This window comes from Electrophorus electricus, chromosome 15, assembly GCF_041902795.1.
Source record: "Electrophorus electricus isolate QZ-2024a chromosome 15, ASM4190279v1, whole genome shotgun sequence".
NCBI lineage: Eukaryota > Metazoa > Chordata > Actinopteri > Gymnotiformes > Gymnotidae > Electrophorus > Electrophorus electricus.
The window spans coordinates 3,193,127-3,215,679 of NC_137511.1; the positions used below are offsets into that span (position 1 = coordinate 3,193,127).

The 22,553-nt window shown below is 45.6% G+C and overlaps 1 protein-coding gene across 3 annotated transcripts; it reads right to left on the reverse strand.

The window, feature by feature from the left end:
- Positions 1-817: 817 nt before the first annotated feature.
- On the reverse strand, positions 818-15,493 carry baiap2l1a (BAR/IMD domain containing adaptor protein 2 like 1a). 3 transcript variants are annotated; one of them, XM_027013496.3, is made up of 14 exons: positions 15,274-15,493; positions 14,139-14,214; positions 13,627-13,713; positions 8,733-8,794; positions 7,972-8,043; positions 7,715-7,849; positions 5,747-5,899; positions 5,188-5,337; positions 4,774-4,888; positions 4,458-4,653; positions 3,275-3,334; positions 3,010-3,148; positions 1,829-1,869; positions 818-1,755 (listed from the first exon to the last, which is right to left on the reverse strand). In XM_027013496.3, the coding sequence occupies exons 1-14, from the start codon at positions 15,322-15,324 to the stop codon at positions 1,683-1,685; spliced, it is 1,410 nt and encodes a 469-aa protein (XP_026869297.3). In that variant the 5' UTR covers positions 15,325-15,493; the 3' UTR covers positions 818-1,682. The 3 variants fall into 3 exon arrangements, with proteins under 3 accessions (XP_026869297.3, XP_026869296.3, XP_081553944.1); XM_027013495.3 differs by having other exon boundaries at positions 4,774-4,891; positions 15,274-15,491; XM_081697818.1 differs by lacking the exon at positions 14,139-14,214 and having other exon boundaries at positions 4,774-4,891; positions 15,274-15,491.
- Positions 15,494-22,553: the final 7,060 nt, after the last annotated feature.

Below are 22,553 nucleotides of genomic sequence, written 5' to 3' on the forward strand. Positions count from 1 at the left end.
CCAGTAAAAGCCCTGCTGTCTTGGACACTCATCTTTTTTCATCACCTCCTTTTGACTCGTCCTGCGGCCCACCCAAACCCATTTCTGGCGCTGGACCTCATCTTCCGCAACAGCCTCAGTGTCTGGGACTGAAGGGGTCCTGTTGAAGAGCAGGGAGACGACTTCCACAGGCAGCACGCGACTCTTCCGAAAAGCGCCAGCCAGGCGTGCGGCCAGGGAGACGAGGAGAGCTGATCATGCCTGCGAGATGTCGGATGTTTCAAATTAAAACCCAACGATGGGTATGCGCCTCGTGACCCCTCTGCTGTCGAACCTCAGGCTGTCAGAATGTGCGTTCCTGCTGCAAAGGCACTGTGTGATTAGTGGATCTGCAAAGACGCGGTTACTTTTAATCTTGCAGAATGGGAGCAAGATGTGAGGCTTTGTGCCAAGAGCCGTTTGAGCAGGAATGAGCCTTAGTTGGGAGTCAAGAATAGTGATCAGAGCGAGCTCCAAGCACCACTGACCACAAGAATAGTGAACAGTGAGAATTTCAGTATGAATCGTTTACCATTTTTCTCAGTTTCTCAGGTTTTCCCTTCTATTAAGAAAAATATTTTTAAAATTGTCTTACATTATTTACTATGGATGTGACATTGCTCCAGTTTTGGAACCATTTGTGACTCAATTTTCCATAATAAACTTCTGTTAAAGGAGAACCATCATTTCTTAGAAATGAATTATGAATACTCAGTAAACAAACAAACGTAGTCATCAAGCATAACTGGTTGTTCCACTAGTACCACTGATTGCAAATTGAACAGAGATACAAGCCACATGAAAACCAACATCTTTTATTCCAGTGTCATGCCATTTGACAGAAAAATAAAATAAAAGTCAATATCATCACAAGTTAAAAAGAAAAGGTCACCCCATGTTAAAACAAAAGGACAAACTCTGCACATATCTAAACAGAAAGACTGGTTCGCATGTTCAGATCAGAAGAATATGACTAGGAGTACAGACAGTGCTAGCATATGACGATACAAGCCGTGTTGTTGGTTTCCCCAAATTCTACACCAGGAAGGACATTCTTTTACACAGACAGAACTAAACTATAAATGTTTTACAGTTGCCTCCATTAAAAATATAAAAAGGTATTGAAGAAATATGCATTTTACAGGAGCATGGAGAGTCTAAAATAGCAGAAACACATGCAGCTGCATATACTGAGCAGAATACATATGTAAACATCTCTACAATAGGTAAAGCTTCGAACGTGCATTTAAAATTCTAAGAGTTCAGTGCTGTTGTGGCCTTAAATGGAGGCATCTTGGTGAAGGTGGCAGCTGTTTCTAACACATCAGAAATATTACCAACTCTCAGGGTTTAAAACAGCCAGAAAGACCAATATGGTCAAACAATGCATGTTGTTTTGGATACAAGCTAAGGAAAAAAAAAAAATTGATCTTTAAGCCTATAAAGAAATCCAAGTTCAGACCCAAGATTTCATTTAAAAATCAACCCATTCAGAACAATCCCACGGAATTCCTGTAATTTCTCAGGTGAATTTGGGCATGTGCAGTTGCATTTCAGATCTAAAAATTTACCATTTAAAAAATAAATACACATGCAGTAAAGCACTTCTCCCTCCATTTCTCCAAACTGTGACTCAAGCGGCCCTGACGGAGAGCTGAGAGACATCAAATGACAGGTGCAGACCTGTCATTTGTAACCGTGGGCCGTAATCGGACAGTGGCAAAGGGATTCCCACCTCTGAGAAAGAACAGAGACAGTAAGGTCACTCGCTCAGCATCAGATTCCAAACAAAATCTGACGCGTTACTCACCCAAGGAAGGGGGCCATGGAAGTGCCGTTGGGCAGAGACCCCTGAAACAAAAACGCAGAAGCCGTTAGCAGTGTGACGGGACTTGGACAGAGGAGTCAGACATTACGCCTGCGCTCTGATCCCTGACTCGGCACAGGCTGAGACCTGACCCTGCCTGACTGGTTAGGTTAGGAAACCTGCTCATTGTCTTCTCTGTTGTGGAGCTCCCAGCTAAGGCTGCGATGCTGTCAATGGGTTATGTGATGACAATTACTGGAATTGGGAATTTTGAAGACTGTGAAATACGGTCACTGTGTGTGTGTGTGTGTGGGGGGGGGGGGTTGCAGTACTGTCACCAGCACTGAGAAAAGCTAGTTTTTGGTTTCAGCGCATACCTTGGCTGCCAGTAGGGGACAGGTCAGTGTCACAAAGATCATCAGAGTCTGAACCTGGCAGTTGGCTAGTCACGTGTCCACCCATGGAGGCATACTCCTGACACCTCCTGGAGGAGCACGTCTTACACAGCCCTGGAGTGGGAAGGCTGGCTGGCTTGAGGAGACGGCGAGAGCACGGCCTTAGACTCTGGGTGGCACACACCGCCCTGTGCTGGAGTTGCTGATTGGCTGGAATATATATATGCGCTTCCCTGAGACATCCACTCTCCCTCTGCGCGTCAAGGCAAAACCAGGTAGGGTACATTTTTATCATGTCTCTCTGTCTGTCTCACGGTCGCATGCTCGGTACAAAGACAGAGTGTTCTTTTAATCCTCCCTTGTCCCCATAGAAAAAACAAACAAGGCTTTCTACATGCCATCTCTGGAGGAACGGTCCGGTTCTTTAGGTCTTCCAGGCAGGATTGCAGCACTCGGGACAAGGGCGCAGGTGTACCATTTCTGGCTTGCCTGTGTGTGCGCGCACCTGCCCGGGGGGGCGGAATATCGGATTCATCCCCATAGGGAAACTCGAGCTGTTGGAGATGGGCCCTCCAGGCACTGCTACTCGGGGGGGGGGGTTCACTGGAAAGGGCAGAGGCTGCAGACTCTGAAACTGGGTCAAAAGAGGACCCCTTGTTCCTGCTTTACAATGTCAGCAGTATGCATGCAGCATAGTGAGGCCTTTAAGGGACATTCCTGCCTTGGGGTTTGCGGACCGAGAATGACGGCGCTGTGTGGGTGGAGAGAGGGAGTAGGCGTGGGTTCTACCGTGTTCTGCGCCGAGGGCGTGGGGGTCTTCCTGCACGAGTCACTGTAGTCAGGGGGAGGCATCAGCACAGGCTGCTCTTCCTCTTCCTCATCGTCAGGATGCTGCACTATGGAGAAGTTTTGCAGAGGGGGGTCAGCCCTGCTCAGACAGATGCAGAGAGACAGACAAGGCTGCATTAAAACTGGTGACGTTTTCCCCCTTTCATCCAAGTTTCTTAAAGCATTAATGCTCCAGTTACTTATCTAAGAGGGAAGGACGACTCACACGTTTGACATCACAGGATCACTGTACGTTCGGCAGTATGACGACGGGAACCAGCCTCTCCTATCAAAGATAAAGGAGGTCAGTGTGTGAATAAGGCCTGAGCCAGCAGTGTGCTTTCCAGAAGTCACACCTGAAAAACACAGCTTAGAGTGGTCAAAAAAGGGAAGGAATCCGAGCATCACAGTAGAGGTAGAGCTCTGCGGTGCGAGAGACATGCATTAAGACACCAGTTGCTTAGGAACTGCCTTATAGAGACAGTGGAGGTCAGCGCTGAACTAGTGAGCCTTAAACCGTGCGTCAGTAACCGCGCAATGCTCAGGCATTTCACTTCTAAAATGGTAACGACAGCATAATGTGTTCCAGGGGGAGGAAAAGAAAGCGTTTGAACCTAGATAAGAAAAATAACCCTGAACAGATGTGCGGAGGCCATACCGCTCGCTTTCTCCTGACCCGAGACGGGGAAATGATCATTAAAAGTGTCCCCTTCTGAAAAGGGCAGGAAATGTGCAGGCTGCTACATCCAGGCTCGCTGTGAGTAATGGCTCCGAGAGGCTCTCGCCGCCACGGAAACAAAGGTGACTGATGACGACCGTCGTCAGCATGGCTTACTAATGCTAGGGTTTTCGTTTCGGTCGTGTCTTCATCGTTCCGTTGTTTTGGTAACGACGCCGGGCGATTATGCAACAGAACGCGCGGTACGCCGACGGGCGGCTTTAAAAGGCAGGCTGCATCGAGCACAAGTTCAGCCAGTGTAGAGTCGAAGCTTTCGTTAGCCACGGGGGAGCCACGTGACGGGCCTAGGACAGCAGGCCTCGCTTTGGGTTCTGGCAAAATGTCTGGCATGCAAACCGCACCTTGCCGATTTCTGCATTCGCATCGGATGCTCAGAATGGACGGAGAAACACAGACCGAGTCTGTCCGCCTGTTAAAAGTCATGCTCACAAATTCACGCGCGAGACTGCCAATATGAAAGAGGGCAAGTGTATAAAAGGACGGAGAAAAACAGGCTGGGAAACGATCCTCTGAAAGGGAGCTCCTACCAAGCCAGCGCGCGCAGCACCTCCAGCAGGTGCACGAGGATACAATCAAGACACCCCGCGGGCGCCAAGGGACCCGCTTCCCGAACGCCGGGCGCGCGTGCTGCACCCCAACCGACTGACGTAAGGCAAGAAGCGGGACTCACTCTCCGGTTTTCTCCAGTTCTCCATACAGCCAGCCGTCCCGCTCCTCCTGAATGAGCAGCGTGATGACGTCGCTGTCGTCAAAGCTCAGCAGAGTGTCGTTGTTGCCGGCCGTGTGGGGGAAGATGGTCAGGACGCGGGGCTTCTTCATCGCGCTCGTCTCGCTGGACAGGCTGTTGCTGTCCAGACTCTCTTGGTCTGTCGAGTTGAAGGGGAGCATGAGGCAAGCGTATTACTCCGCTGCTGTTCTGCTACTGATGTTGATCCAGTTAAGGGACAGTGTGTGTGTGTGTGTGTGTTCGTTCATGTTCATCTTACCTGAGCAAGCTTCGGGGGATACAGGGCTTTTGAAACTCTCCTGGGAAAACATGTTGGCCAAGGGACTGGTGTGAGCCTTCAGAGGTGGAGCTGGGGGCACCACAGCATCAGAGCCCTTCTGTAACCAAAGAAAAAAAAAAAAAAAAAAATTAAAAAAAAATTAAAAAAAAGGGGGGGGGGGGGGGAATCGTTATGACAGAACCAAAACGGTACAACAGCAGGGACTTCACTAAAAACGACAGAAAAGAGTCTCGACTTTCACTTTGGCTTATGGCTGAAAAGACCCATTCCATTTAATACACTTTCATTTTTTACAGTGACAGCCAGCTTCATAAAGGTGACCATAAGCCGCCATGCCAAAAGGCCTGTGTAGTTACGTGGTTGGAGGCAGGGCGGGGACTGGCGCAGGCTCACCCCGTCGGGGGACTCTGAGGAGAACTCGTCCACGGAGGAGGCGTGGTCTCGCAGGCCCTTGATCATGGCCGTCACCGTGTCGGGCACCTTGGTGGCATCGCTGCACTTCTCCTGCCAGCTGGGAAGTTTCATCGAGAGCATCTCCTTTGCCTGAGAGAGTGACACACGGGCGGGCCTTATGGTGGGCTCCTGCATGCCGCCAATGAAGCTTTTGACCCTGTTCTCCCACCCACAGGAATAACAATGGGGGCAAAAGTTGCTGGGGGGGGGGAGGTGTCAAACTAGTCAGCGTTATTGAAACGTGTTCGTTGGATTGGGAGCGGCACGGGTCTTAGTCACCGCCAGCTCCGTTAGCGTGTCTGGGTGAGTTAAGAACTTTTTAGTGGAGGACCAGTGTACAACTCCACTGCACTTCAAAACAAGGACTCACTGGTGACCTGGACTAACTCTGAGAAAAATACTGTTGGAGGACCAGCACACACACGCACGCACCCACCCACCCACCCACCTACCTCTCAATTCCCAAGAAGTATTTGGTTACTTTGTTCTGAAGAGTCACCTTGTCATGAAAAGTTGCCATTTGGTAGGAGAAGGTGCAGTGTTTGTCCACCAGGAAGCAGAACCTCCTCTTCTCCTCCAGCAGGGCCTCTTTGCAGCTGTCCTCCATGAATTTCTGCATTTCTGTTTGCCGTGAAGAGATTGCCACCAGAAACTAAACAGACAGACAAACGATTGCCAAGTTAACCTTACTGTGTCAGGAATCCACTGCTAAAACAAATTGAGTTATAAACAAACAAACAAACAAAACAGAAATAAATAATTCCAGAAAGAAACCAAGCAGATGTTAGATAAAAACTGGGCAAATCGTAATGGCACCATTAACGGACATGAGCATGGACCTCGCCTACGTCTCTGCCAACACAGTCGTTACTTGGTGAGTAATCACGCAGTGGTGCGTCGCCACAGACAAAAACCAAGAGAGCCGCCCTCTTCGCAGGAATCCCCTTCCCGTTATAGCTCTGTGCCGAGTTGTCATAGTGACCGTACTGCGCGACCTCTCTCCCGGGAGTTGATTTCAGACTGTGTCACAAGCCTTTACCTCATGTCTACATCTCTGGGTGGGAGAGGCCCCACTATCTGGCTCAGTCATTCCTTTGGGTGGACCAAGGCACAAATACATCCCTGTGGAATCATAGTGCAGGGTGAAATGGGTGAAAACTATTAATAACGAGACTCGGGATGGAGATAAATGCTTCTACGCAAAGTTAAAACTGAAATACTGTAACTACTCTCCTATCCACACTTGCACTTTTACTAAAGACAAACATTTACTAAGAGGCTCCCACTAAAAGCAGCAGCCTTAGCAGCTAAATCTTATCAGTCCTGACTCAGACAGCCTCTCTGTCTTGCCTACAGCCATCAGTGCTGATCTGGGAAGGGGGAAAAAAAAGAAAAAGAAAACACGGAAGAAGCCCGTTTGCAAACACAGATCTTAAAGTGGACACACCCTCAGCATTCAGGGCCAAATATTAAAAGGAACAATTCAGCGTTTTTCACCCTCTCCGAATCTCCATTTACCACATTTATAGTATATAGCTGATCGTCACAGACTATAACTGACATCTTGCTATGCTTAGGGAAAAAAAGGAAAACTTTTGTCTTAAGAGAAGTACAACATTAATGTTTAAAAGAAGTTTTTTTTGAAGAATTCTTTCAGAAATTCTAGGTCTGTATATTGTGTTTGTATAGTACTGACTTTTGCAGGGAGAACAAGTCTTGGTGATCTGCTACCGTAAAACACACACCCCAGCTGACTGCACATGAATACCTCGAAACCTCCAGCAATGCAAAGTTACCCGGGATTACTGTGTACTGTGGTGCTCCCATCTTTGAAAGTAGTCAAAACTAGAGAACACGCACTTTGGTCTGACACACTCACACCTGGCTCATCTCGGCACACACAGAGCGAGTGTGAGGGACGTAGTTTAGACTTTGCGCTACATCGTCACACGTTTCAAACTTTTATTGATAAGATTCAACCACTGCCCTTGGGGCTTCATTATATGCGTGTTTCCGGCAACAGTTCTTCTGCTTTTTGGTTCAAGTACAGGAGAACATGTCAGTGTTATATCAGCATTAAACTGACCAGTGCAGTACAGACAGTACGGTAGATAATGTTGTGAATTATAAAAACCCCTAAAAAACAGCAGAATGTTCCTTTTAAGACGACCGTTAATGTCATTCTCCACGGTGGTGCACAAGGCAATAACGAGCAAACTGCAGGTCTGAAACACAGGTGTGGGTGAAGGATGTAGGTGAAACATTTAAAGAATGTACAAAAGTAATTTGCAGAATGTGCCATGCAAAATAACCCAGCGTGGCGTTAGCAACGTCTTGACGTCATTAGGCCAAGCACTTTCCATTGCTAAAATTCAGAAGTGAGGTGGTGTGTAGTTCAGTGGCAGATGGAATGGGATTACCAGAGGGAGTGGTTCGTGGCACGGTCACGTTACCGCAGTAACCTCACCTCGTTCTCTTTGACTTCGTATTTGTTGGAATGTTTCCCCTGGCTTTTCCTGCGTAGCTTCTTCAGATCCGTCTGCGATTTGTCCAGCGAGTCTTGTCTCATTTTGTGTTCAGACTGATATCGCTTGAACGTGGCCTGACACGAAGGAAGCGCAGCACGCATCGTCAGTTACGTCGTCAGGGGCCCACGCCGAGCCACAAGACACTTCCGTTGGCAAAAATCGCAGCGCGGCAGAGAGAACCACAAATCATACTTACAGTCATGTACTTGACGTCCAAGTCCGTTTTCTTCTCCAGTTCTGCCATGATTTCTCGATGAAATCTCTTGAACTGATAAGAGCAAAAACACTTTGCATAGAGTGCCACGATGCATAGATAACCAGGCACTGATAGCATGCTATATGCGCAGCATTCCACGTGCCAACAGGACAATTTTTAAATCTCATCAGTTCCAATCGTTAACCATTTCTTGACACCCTCTGAATGTGGGTAGCTAAGATTGTATTAGCAAAAAGGATCAGATTATCTTTAAGAACGAGAGATTGGAAACAAAAGCATTCATCTGAATTAGGAGAAGAAAAAAAAAAAAGTTAAATATCTAGTCACAGTGATTAGCACAACTGCAGCACAGAACAGAGATCTGCACAGATGATACTACACGTGCACAACATGCCACAAGTTAGGAACAGAACAATTACATCTTTGGCAGTACAACTAGAGGTCTTGGTTCAATACTGAGCACTCAGGCCCGAGTCTCACATACCTGTGTGTATGCCAAACCCAAAAGGTATCAGATAACCTTTCCCTTTAACAAATTTAATTACAGCTCCTCGACATGTTCTCCTTTGACAGGGGGGAGAATTGAGGAAGGCAGCCTCTCAGGAGTGAAAGTGCTTGTTCGAGTGCGCACGGATTCTTGTGGGTGTGTGTAAACGTATGGTCTGTAAAGCCAGGGCCTGGGGTGGGGAGGGGCAGAGCAGCCAGTTGGACGCGTGCGCCACCCGCTGCTGACTACTCACAGATTCCACCAGCTCTTCATGGACCTTCTTGTGCATTTCGGAGATCTCCATCAGGATCACACCTGTCAAGGAAAGAATCAGTTCAGCGCCACAGCTAAACTGGTCCCTGTGGGCCCAGTAGAAAGTGCTTAGCAACATGGACGAAGGCATACAAAAAAAAGCACGACGGAGGCATACAAATAGCTTTGTTACTCATATGCTACATTTTCCATTACATAAGCAAACACACCAGCCGATCAACGCACACAAATGTTGAAGGTGTGTGCAAACATGCACAGGAAGTACACACCATCTACCTGCTCTCAAATCCCACAGGACCATTAAGCACACTCAGGATGGAGCGTTTTCCGTCGGCCAGTATTCATCCGGTTTTGTGCACCCCAAACGAACCCCAAGGCAAACACAGGAGAGGGGCTCCAGCTTGGCACACATTAGCCGCGCTGCCCAGCCACTCACCCAGCCGACGCCAAAACATCAGCACAGAAAGGTCAGCGGAAAGAGCAGTTAAACGCAGCCTTCTCAGGAAGGCGGGTGCGAGGGTGGTGTGTTTACAAAGTGCCGGGAGACTGCGCGCACGAGCGCGAGTGGAGAACACGCGCTGCTTATAGAGCGAGAGGGTGGCAGAACCTAGCTGCCTCTGCTCCAGTAGGACAGGGCTGCGCTCAGATGGGGAAAAGTCCCGAACCTTAAGGTGTGTGCGATTAGCAGAAGGAAGGGTCACCTTTCTCAGGCCCACCACGCACAGCTCTGCGCATCTAGCGTACCATGGGGGTCCTGAACAGCTGCTTGTCATCACCAGGCTTTTATCTTGGAATAACTGGTCTTGCTGGCAGCCAGAGCTCCTCAGCTACCCTGATGGGGCTTTATTGACCAAGTTATCAGCTGCCTGCAATCACGCAGTTGTCACATAATTGGAAAAAATGCACCCCACATCACTCTTATTAAAAACACTGCAACAGCTCCGTTCAAGCAGAGGAGGAACCGCACCTCCGGGCGCGCCGCATGCCGTGCCGACGGGGTCATCGCGAGAAAGCGCCGCCTCCGAGTCCCCCACCCTTGTGCCTCCGCGGCCCGATTCGCACGCTGCTCGTCCGCTCGACGCCCCTGCCACGCTCTGCACCTTCCCAAAACGGCCAAGCCAGCGTCCTGACCGGAACGAGAAAACGCACCAGTTTGGGTCAGTCAGAAGTAAACACGCATGCGGTTCCACTCCCAGCTCTCGCTATGGAAACACCATGACAACAAACTGTCGAGATCACCGTTTGTGACGGCAAGGCAGCAAAAGGGTGTGTTCTGAGCTAGTCCTGGCTTTCTGAGTCTTCAGAACATTGCACCAGAGTGACTCAGATGATACCTGAGGTTTGGACTCAATCACAGATTACACCCCACTAAAACATGCTAGATTACAAAAACGACTACCAGAAATTCACACGCAGCTCTGGGTGTGGCTCTAGAAGAAACTAAGAGAACTTAACAGCTATATTTGACAAGGTCTATACATAACTGCAAACAACAACAGTCACTGTTCAGTCTGTAGTTTTGTAGCACATTGGAAAGGCAGCAAAGGTTTGTGAGGAATAAAATGGCATCTTTATATTGAGGGTATTTACATCCATGTTTGGAGAACCATTTAGGGCTCCCGGGCATTCTGAGAGAGCCCTGCCATTTCAAGGGCACAAGAAGTAACTGAACAATCTTAAATGTCACATTTAGTACCACATCTAGTACCTGGTCGCAAAACCAATTCCTCTGGCTGCAGCCATCAGCTGCCAAACGGTGAATAAAGTCAGGCAAGTCAGTCCCACAGGCCTGCAGCAGTCTTTCCCCATGAGGTCATCTGCTTTGGATCACGAGCGCTCACTTCTCCTCACACCTTTCTCACAGGTTAAACCTTTCCTCGCCTTTCTGTTAAAGTGCACGATTTCTTTGACGTGCCTTTCAGATGCCCGTGAGCTGCCTCGCACGAAGGATCGTTTTATTAACGCCGACGTTTATTTGGTCCTCATGTCGAGACACCAACACCAAGAATGAAAATGAAATCTCCTCTGGACCTTTAGCTAGCGCCCCAGTGGGTGAATGCAAAGCTGGACCAGAACCAACTGAGAGGTTTAAAAGTGCCCAATAGATGGGGGTCTTCTGAACTGAGAGGCCTGTGTAGACGCAGCAGTGTGACGTGCATACGCTCCCTATGCACCCCACAGCTGATACCAACATCATGTTCAAAGACATGCTTATTTACACAATTGTTTCCAGCATGTATATTCCCAAAGTTCCTTGTTCCTGGAGTTAGGTAGCTAAATGCAACAGTGGCAGTGGAAACCTCCTTGAATTCTGAACAGTGGGAACTCTTAAGAGGAAACAAGACATTTTGCAACAAGAGCTCTTTTTTTAAAGCTTTTTTTAAACTTATGAGTCATCCTCTACAGCTACTCTGTGGTCTTTCTTGAATAGATGCTAATCTTGTTAAGAGCAATATCATTTAAACCGATTTGTCTGAAAAAGTGTTTGTGTTTTTATATTATAGATAGATAGATAGATAGAGATAGATAGTGACATATTAAGACATGTATAATGCACATCTGAAAAAATCTGAAGATATATCCTCACGACATATAATCTCATGAACAGCAGCAACGATCAAGCTGCTTCAGTGAAACTAAACGTTTTCAAACCCTAAAATGAAAAACGTGAGGCAGATGTGCTACAGCCTTATACCAAAAACCAGTAACTCACAAATGTACAAAAAAACTCCAGCGAGTCATCACATTCCTTTAACAAACTCGGTCTTGCCCATGGCTTATACAAGGTTTCTTTGTTTCCAGCATCTGAGCACTTCAGGCCACCTAAAATGATCACAAGACGCCCCCAGATAAGTTTAACTGTTCTGTTCGGGCAGAGAGGCTGCAAATGTCTCAGGAAGTACGCGTTTGCACGTTGCCACGTACGTTCAGGGCCTGAGGGAACATTCAGGGCTACGGCTGCCAGAGGAGTCCTTGTGCGTCACTGAGGCCGAGCAAATGGTGCGGTCTCACAAAAACCGTAGCGAGAGAGAGAAGGGGTGAGCCGGGGGGCTCTGGAAGAGTACCTGCCCTTTCCTGTTTAAATAAAGCACTCAAACTAAATGGGATGTCAGATTAGAAATTCCACACTTGTACTCAACTACAGCCTGGTCAGACAGCGTCTATACCAGCGCCAACATCAGAAGACGTACAAGTCCCCAAAAAAACAATACACTAAGGAACAAAAGGACTTTTTTTTTTTTTGCATTTCCTTATCCGTCATTTCAGACCAAGGTGTAAGCACCAAGCACAGGGCCACTTAAAGAATGTGTCACATTCCAGTCCGACAGTTTCAATTGAAGGTTGTAGCTCATCCGACAGGTTATTATATTATTGGGGAACCAACCATGATGGAGTGCCATAATGAGATTAGCATGCACTACCACTTCAGGAAAAAAGTAGGTTGAGGACAGCAGGTAAAAACACACAGGTCATGACAGAGAAAGGGAGAGTCTCAAGTTGCTTCCTGAATTTCTAGAGAGATCCATTAGTGCTTGTTGCTCTAACGTTCCAAAAAAGTAGCACATTTACTAATAAAACATGAAATAGTGGGTGGTTTTGCATGCTTCAACTATGCTTAAAATCTAACCAATCAAAAGAGTGCCTATTACTAGAGGACCAAAGCACTTTTCAGTCACAGACTATCAGGAATGGGTTTGTCAGCAGATAAGATCATTGTTTTGTTAATGTTACTGATTTCAACCATTATCAAACATGTGAAGAGCTAGTGGGTTGATGCACAGGGATGATAACTTTAGATTCTTTGCTCTGAACCATGACAAAACAAGCGGCACACATCTAACATGGTACTCACAGGTGGTTTGATGAGGTCCTGGTAGCTCATGAAGGAAAACAAAAGATTTCTCAGGCAATGGGGTATTATTTAATGACACACTCAAACTGAGGTTACTGACGTAATAAACAAGGAAAACATTTTAGGAGTTTTACAACATGTGCACATGCCAGCAGTTTATCATCAATTTGCCGCTGGCGACGACAGACTGATATATCTGCAGTTTGGGTTATGGAGTCCTGAGAACAAGGTGAGCCAGATGAGTCATGCAGCAGATTTGGGCACGCTGATGGCGGGTAGGGGAATTAGCAGGAAGGTGGGTGGGAGGGGTTTGGAGACACTGTTTGCACTGCATGTTTGCTGCTGCACTCAGATCCACTCGTGAGAGAATTTGCACCGTCTAGGAGTTGTCTGGGCTGTCTGACAGATTCCAGGAGAAGGAGGAGGTGTATGGCCCAGGCGGCAGCTCGGTGCTTAGCGAGGGGTGGTTTAAATTACTCTAGGAGTTCACGCAGCCAGAAATCGACAGCAACACATCATACCTGCCAGTGCAAATCAACAATCTGAGTGCGACATCTGAAATCAGTCAGTATACAAAGGCCTTTACAGTTTCTCTCCCCCACCCCTTCTCCCAGATTGAAACAACACTAATAGCACCATGAGAGTCCCTCCAGCACCATCAAACCACAGCTCATAAGCAAAAGGGCATGAGTGGGCTCGCATAAATCAGTATCATTTACTCTGCCAGAACTGGCCTATATGCAAGCATGAAATCCTGCCAGCGTATAAATGACAGGAAGCCTCCAGGACACCAGTTCCCATCTTCACCCCCAACGAACCAAGTAGATGCCCAGACACTGGCAATAAACACCCAGCCAACCGGGGTGCGACTTAAAACACAAGTCAGTGTGTAGTCGAAAAGGAGGGGGGGATTAAATGCAAACAAACCAAGATGCGCCATGATGCTGGCAGCAACAGAGCATGCACTTTAGGACACGGTCAGACGTCAGCTCTACAGACCTAGACAGAGCTGCAGACTCACCCATCTCTCTGGAGACTGGCGACACTGCGGCGTTCTCGCCGATCTTTGACACTGCATCATAATACGCCTTTCCAGCAAGGGTCATCGCTGTAACAGAGTGAATCTCATGTTAGCAGAGTAAATCTCTCGCTCTTGTATTCAGAGAACAAACATTTATAACATCATCGCTGGCATAATCAATCATTTGTTCACTCAAATTCTTGTACTTTGTTACACACATTAAGGATGTCTGTGGTTTCTGATCATAAAATGCTCTTTCTATTGGTCACATTTTTACTCCAGGTAAGCCAGAAGGCTCTCATTCCAGTCCTTGAGGACCTCCAACCAAACAAGGTTTTGGTTCCGCTCCTGCACCTCCAAGATGAAGGGCTGCGGAGTTTCTCCTCACCTGGCCGAGATGCGGCAGTAATCAAAACACGATGCCCGTGCGGGCTGGACCGAGAGCCTCTGTTCAACGCCATAAAAGGGTGGAGAGTAAGACACCCACATACATGACAGCAGAAGGCGCCTACCCGTCACTGATTTCTCGTAGCTCTTCCCCAGGTTCACAAGGTTGCGCAGATTGGGATTGAAGTTCTCCATCACGTTCTGACAGAGGGCATGGCAGACAGGACATGATTCAGAACGATTACTACCGTTTAGTGGCCATGCAACAAAGATGCTGTATGCGATTTATTTTAAGAGCACTCCAGGGCTGGCCAAGCGCCAAGGGCATATGACTTTGAAGGCATGTTTGAATGGAGGGCGTGGGATTAAAGGGAGAATTCCTTCTGGTGGCCAAGTCTGGCAGAAGTTAGCTAGGACTGTAAACATGATTAGAGATTTAGACCTAGCCTTAGTGACTCAGCTGTAGTGTCAGTGGTGATTCAGTTGGAAATATTTTGTAGTAGTTTTGTAGGGCTCATCCAATCCAAATTCACCAAACATTTCTGTATTCAGAAAGTATGACAACAAACAATGTATCCACTTGCAAAAGTAGGTTGCATGGTCAGGCGTTGTGTGGATACAGGTCAAGTAACAGGTCTTTCCACACACCAAAGAACTAAAACATAGAGGAACTTTCTTATGGTTTAAATATAGCATCACATAAAAAAACGTTAATAATTAACTTTTTTTCCCCCTAATTTTTTCCCCCCTAATTTAATTGCTTTTAAAGAACAAAGTCCTGGCATACACATTTGAGGTCTACTGGTCCTGCAATGAATCGGTAAAGGACCAGGTAGTTTTATATTCAATTCCCAAGGCACACCCTTGGCAAAACAATGGTGCGTCGGGTGAGGTATGCAATTCTTATACTCCAGATAAAACTGGTTCTCTTTACTCAGCCCAGAAACGCAACAGATTTGAAGTGAGGACGTGTTAATTTAAGCAATTTTAAAAGGAGGAAAATATTCGTCCCCATGAAATCTTAAATGCCTATTTCAACAATTGATACCAAGTTCAGTTGTTACGAAAGAGCTTAATCCAATATTTCTGGAAATTATGATAACCACTCATATTACACCTAATCTGGCGTCAATTAGGACGGTCTTCATTCCGACTGAAGAAAATAAACTTTTCCAAACGACTAAAGACACTTTCCACATTTTCTGTCTTTCACAATACATTTACTTTTTCAATCAAAGCAAATCATTTAAACTGACCTACCTTATACGTGCTCTCGGTAAGTTTGTTCACGTCGTCTGCGTCTCGAGACATTTTGGCAGCAATTCCGCGAGCGTTCAAAAGACCCAAGTTCAGCCGGTGCACTTATGCGCCTTCCCCCGACCCTTTAAAGCGCAAACACTCCGTTTGCCCCCGCTGCCCGACGACTGCACCACCAACGCTTTTAAAACCTATGGAGCCCAACTTGCGACGACGGCGAGGGTAATGTAACTGCGCGCTCTTCGCTAATCAGACCAGCGTAGATACCGTCGCGCGATGGGTGGCACGCCGAGAGCCGCTGTGACGTCACGGTGCTGGGGGTTTTGCTGAATGAGCTGACTGTGATTAGGTAAGTGATTTGGTGTCATGCAAGTAGCTAATCGATATCCGCACGAAGCTGCGTTTGGACAAATATACACACCGTGTCTTCAGTTCAATCATGTACAGCGTTCTTTGGGTTACTGGAAGGGTTTTTGTGCGTCGGGCACGCGGTGAATGAAGATACGTGGTTACATGGGGGCTACACTATTACCTTATTTGCTCATATGCACGTGGTTCTTTGCTGACTAACAGATTTACTTGATAGTGCTCACACCGTTGTTGCGTTTGCTGAACGTAACACTCTAATTAGGAATCTGAGGAAAAAAAACAAACTGATAAAGTTTATTTTCTAAACGTGAAAACCCTGCTGGTTTCAAAGCACGACGAAGGTGCCTTACGCCACCTTATGGCCGTGTGAAGGTAAAAAATCTAAATCTTCGCAGTGTGGAACCCTGGACCCCGTCTCTGACATTAACCTTTGCAGTCATCGTCATCACACAGAGTTTGTGAGTTAAGATAAGCTGCATACCGGTTAAAGGTCTGCATCTTAGCGCGTTTGCAGAATAAATTGCACTAGGCCCAGTGGACCTATTGTTATGGAAGAAGTTCAAGGCACCTTTGATCTTATATTGTGACATATGCTAATTAAATAAACATGTAATCAAATATAACAACACTTTCGTTTATGTCGTCACATCCGTATTCGTGCAATTCCACAAGCCAACCCCTCTGAAGCCTGCATCCCTGCTGAGTCTGGAAGTTCCCAAAACGTTTGCATGACTACCCTTATGGCATATGAATGGCAGAATTAGGCAGTCCATCGGTCCTGTGGATTTTTTCTTGGGAATGCGTAGAGGTCTGCATCACACCCAAGTGCTCTCTGTCTTACTCTTACTGACACACACACACACACACACACACACACACACACACACACACACACAGCTCCATATCATTCACAGATAGCTCACAGGGCTCTGTTTTCCAGTGCAATTTGCCTACAGGACATTTCATAGACACTCGGAACAAAGGCTGTGGGTAAACTGTATGGCAATATATGGAAGGTTAAACACAATACATCAGGATTTGGGCATGTCTTCCTGTTTTTAAGGGAAGTGATCGTGAGCACAGGGCCCCATATGCATTTCAGCTGCACATTATAAGGAAATTGCATTTATGCTGTGAAAGTACATAGAATGACTTTATATTAGACTGTGTTGGGGTGACAACCAAGTAATGTTTGGTTTTGTTGAGAACCCTTTTCACAGTTGATAATATATTCCAAACAATCAAGTGGGTATGTGTGTAGTTCAAAGCACTTCTAGGAATGGTTGCACTAATGTTAAGTGAACCCTTTTCACAGTTAATAGTGGGTCTGTCTCGCTGTGTTCAAGTTGCTTTTCTTTTCAACATGGTGTTAGAAGCAATGACCTGAAAGACAATCACTCAGTTACAGTTTAGCAAAGAAGCGTCTCACCTTTTCTGATGCGTCCCGCCTAAAGGTCCGTCTCAGCTCGTCTGGCTTTGCTGGCTGACTGCCGTGGGACAAGCCTCGGCCTGAGCTGTGACGACTGTACAGAGCGATGTCTCACAGTGACCTCAGCGAGCACAACATCTCCAATGACATCTGTGTGCAGTGTAACAATAAATAGAGGGAAATCATTTTTTCTATGTGCAAACAAAACTGTGCAAACTTTCACAGAGGGTTGGATCACTGCCTGATACAAACAGATGCAATATGGGAATATTATTAATTAAGTAAATATGAAAGGAAGTAGCTCATCTTCAAACCTCAGTGCAAGATAATGCCATTATGCCCTTGAGCAAGGTGTTTAATTCCAAGGTGTTACAGAGATGCTATACTGTATCGCGTAGTTTAAAAGCCTGTTTGTGACACCACACTCCCATGGCATTCTGGTGTACTGTCATATTAGTATAAGCGCAGAAACGAGAACCACATCCATTCTGACGAAGCCCCTACTCCTGGACGATGTGGAAGACGGCGCTCGGGGCCCGCTATCCTTTTTTGACATTTGGTGCAGGAGAAAAAAAAGAAGAGAGAGCTGAAATTTACAAGACAAGATGATGCAAATACTAGTCAAGATAACGTCAGTGCAGGGCCCTCAGTTGTGCATAAGAACGTGAAATCCGTTACACGTTAGGATTTTAGAAAGCTGGAGCTCCAGGAAATGGATTCTGGTCCAGAATAACAGTCATGAGTGGCATTTGAAATGGAGTCTGCTTCAGAGCTGCTTTGATTCAGTAATTATCTATGCATTGTTGTGCCGTCATTATGTGTTAGCGGTAAAAGGAGCAGTGAAAACCCAGTGAATAAGAAGGGCTAAAAATGGAATAATATAGTGAAAGATTAACAGGCTAAAAACTACTGCAGTATCACATTATGGAGTCATAACACAGTATATTCCAAACAGTCAAATGCGGTGTATGCATGCAGTTTACAAAGCTTATTCATACCTTATTGATTTATATTCTAAATGAATATACTGGAAAGGGACAGGTGAGGTTTATTAGCCAAGCAGAATGTTTGTTTGCAGTAAGCAGCAGAACCTAATATTCTTAAACATTTAATAATACACATGGGAGATATGCAACTACAAATAATGTTTATTTTAATTTCTCTTAAAGATTATCACTTAAAAAACCACTGACAAGGTCACAGAAGTTTCCTTGAACTCTTATACTAAATAATATGATCGAGTGTACTGGAGTATCTGTCTAGACCTGTAAATGTCATGATTCACCATAAACTGGACTGCATCTGTAAAGATTAACTAAATGTCTCATAGTCCTGATGCTCTTATGTGGTAATCCTTAGTGTTTTACGTGCTTTCCCTCAACAGTTAGTGTCGTTATCTTCATCTTGCTGTGTTCTTCACTAATTCTTGGAACAAGCATCTTTATCAGAACCCCAGTATGCCATCCCCAGCAGGGATCTCTAATGTCCAGGTAACAGGGAAGTGAATCTGAACATTTGGGAGAACAAAATTTTTTCAACATTACCAAATGAGCAGTAATCTTTTATAATCTTGTATAATCCATATGCATAAATTAGAGTTCTTATCTGGTTCTACTCATCTGATTTTCTTGTGGCTTTCTACCTGCAGGGAAGCATTCTCAAGCAATTTGGTCTTTAATTGATTTTGGTGCCCTCCATTTGTACATTTAGTTATCTTTATTAGCTAATCAGAGTAAACTATGTCAGAGCAAACAGAGTCAATTATGACCACTTCCAGTTAAGTTAAAACTGGACTGAATCTCTGGAACGAAACAAAGTGAAAGCTCACAAAATACAGATTAAAAAAACAAAAACAGTCTGCCCAGGGCCATAAACAGGTTAAAGTCCATACAGTTGAAATGTGACCTGCTTCAAATGAACCACACCAGATTATGTGAGGTATGTTTATGTAGTTTATGTGTCTGAACACCAGGTCCAACGACAAACACAATCTGAGCATACCACTAGAGCCACATGGCTCCTGAAACATACAGTAAAACTGATCACTCAGACCTACAAGCCTCTCAGTGAATATGGCATGAGTTGACCATTACACCCTTTAAGACACCCAGGCACACACCTCAGAACTGACCACTATAGGTCTTCCTGTCCCTTCAGCACACACACCATGAGCAACTCCTTGGTACGTTCAGTGTGAATTTAAAACAAGACCCCCCCCCCCTCAGAAAGTATGGATTGCAAGTATGGATCTCCCAGCCTATCGATTGGGTTACTAGTGGCAATAAAAAGTCATGACCCAGTGTGAGGAGCTCAAACCCTGTTGGTTTCAGTGTTACCATGAAACCAGGACAGGATGATTGAGAGGTTAGTGCAAGTTAGTCTTACAGCTGGGGGGAAAAACGTCTCTCCCAAGTTTGACCACTCATAATGGGCTTCAAAGACAAAATGGGGGGAATGCGGTGAACAAGCCGTATGAGAGAGCACAAACAGGATTTTATTTTGCTCGTCTGAGGGACACTTCTCCCTGAAAAGAGCGGCATGGACTCAACTCACGGCTCGGTTAATTAGTGGTCACGTTGCTGATTTTACCAGAGTGGAGTTGTAACGGTGAGCGGTAAGGAGGCGGACGTGTGTGCAGAGAGGAGCGAGATTTATTGTGGGCAAATCCAAAATCAGAGTCGTTTAGGCAGTCCAGGGTCAAAGAGCCGACACGACGAGCACGGGCATACATGAGTAAACAAAATAAAACACACACACACACACACACACACACACACACACACACACACACACACACACACACACACACACACACACACACACACACACACAGGCAAACGGAGAAGCAGGCTAAGATAAATACAAAGGCACTGTGTACAAAGAAACAACCATAACAAAACCCATTCAAACAATGAACAGCCACAACTAAGGCACTCAACAGGGTTTAAATACATGAACTAGAAACGAGGGACAGGTGTAAGCAATCAAACAATGTGAAGACAAAACGAAACTATGGAACGGAAGTAAACTGAAGACGGGGAAAACACGGAAGATGGAAGGGGCTGATTGTTGATAGGAGTGGATCTTTATGTGTAGCTTTAAATTCAATGGATTGGGTTGTTTTCCATCACCCTGTACCTGCTTAAGGACGTCCTGATGTAAGTATGTTGTATTTTTTGAGAAAAGACTTTTGACAGGGAAGTTGTGCACCTTCCTCGGCACAGTCTCAAGATCACCAATCTGTAGTCCTACCCGTTTCAGTCTGCAAATGTCAAATGCGCAGTAGGTTATGTAAGAAGACTGCACAAGACTGGCAATGTAAATGGTATGGAAGATTTACTTGACTGACCATCAAGGAAAGCTCCACAGTGGCCCGTGTGGTTTCAGGTAGCTAACATTGCAAGAAGACAAGCAGGCCCCTGGGTAAAAGAGGCGGCCAGGCATCATAAAAAGTATTAATTCTGCCATTGAGTTCAGCCAATTGACTGCTGCTCTTTTCCTTGAAATGGCTGGATTTTTAAAGAGAAAAGTAAAACAATAGAACAGGAAGCTTCTAAGTAGTGTCTTTGTGGTGCTTTATTACATTGAACTATTTTAGGCAGTGGGAAAGGATGTAATTAGAATACACTAGTGTATGAATGCTGACTTCTGTCCAGATTGAAACAGTATGAAATCATGACCATTGTTAAATAACCTGAGGCTTCATTCTATTGGTGCCTTATGCATTTGTAGAATGTAGAAATTTGACTTGTACATTCCAAAAAAAGAAGTAGACAGAATATTAATATTATAACGTGTAATTTATAGAGTCTTTCTCTTACCAAAAAAGAAAGAACAGACTCTTAGAGATTGTGACAATTTCTATGATTTGGGGGGTGTGATACTAACAGATCTGCCCCTGACGGTGACCAGACTGAATGTGTGGAGATCTCAGGGTTCAGTACCAGAAGCCCTGAGAGTGTGAGCAGGGCAGTAGGAGCCGAGATGGAGCCGAGAAGGAGCAGAGATGGAGCAGAGATAGGCCATGTGGGGCTTTATAGATTAGTAGGAGCACTTTAAACTGGACATGCAGTGAGACCAGTAGCCAGTGTAATTGACACAGCACTGGAGTGATGTGAACAGATTTTTTTACCTTTAGAAAGAATTCCAGCTGCTGAGTTTTGAGTATATTGTATAGGATGTAGAGTTGCCATGAAGAGTTACAGTAGACAGGACAGGAGGGTATAGAAATATATACATTACATTTACGGCATTTAGTAGATACTCTTATCCAGAGCGACTTACAAAAGTGCTTTGTCATTTACTCATAGAATATATCCTAGTACAGTACAGTAAGTTAGAATCAAACATACCAATGAACTAGAATACTGTAGAATACTGTGACGTACAAGGGTTAAGCAGGATGCGGGGACAAGGCACGTCGAACACAAACATACATTTTTATTTCACACAGGAATCACACACGTCTTAACACAGACTGCTTGGATTAAACACAGACAACTTTGATGATACGAAACGAGACTTATATACACTCATGACAATTACACACAACAAAGATCAGGTGCAGAACACAAGAGGGTGTGGCAATACGAACACACACAGACACGCACGCACAGACACGCACACACACACATGCACGCAGACTTCAGGGGGGAGGGGCTGTACCGTGAGAAATACAGAGATGAATGCTGATACCTAGAAGAACAAAATGCATAAGGTCTATCTTAAACAATGATGAGTGCGATAAAACAATAAGTGCTAGAGTTTGTTAACAACAAACAATACCGTACAATAAGTACTAATTTAGTCAGTCAATAAGGGAGCAGTGTCAGTTTTCCTTCAAATATTCTGCGACTAGATGGGTCTTCAGTCTGTATTTGAAGACTGCAAGGGACTCTGCTGTCTGGACAGCAAGTGGGAGTTCATTCCACCATCTTGGAGCCAGGACAGAAAATAGTCTCCATGCTTGTCTTCCATGAGGCCTGAAGCAAGGTATTTCAAGCTGAGCATACTTGAGGTTCGAAGTACTCGAGGTACGGCTCGGGCTTTGACCATTGACCTCATGTATGAAGGGGCTGGTCCATTTTTGGCTTTGTAGGCAAGCATCAAGGTTTTAAATCTGATGTGTGCAGCTATAGGGAGCCAACGAAGGGAGCGCAGCAGCGGAGTAACGTGTGAACTACTGAAGATTGAAGACCAGTCGCGCTGCTGCATCCTGGACAAGTTGTAGAGGTTTGATGGCTCTTGGAGGAAGACCAGCGAGTAGCGAGTTGCAGTAGTCTAGCTCTGAGACTAGTAGTAGAGTTTCTGCATTTGTCTTGCTAAGTGTGTTCAATGTTTCAAAGATGTGGAGTTCAAAAGAGAGACAGATCAAAGATTACATGCAAATTGCAGACTACAGAAGAAGGTTTAACACAACTCTAAATGTAAAGTCCATGGAGTTTGCGTCATTACTGTACCAGTGAGACTGAGGACCTTGGCAGCA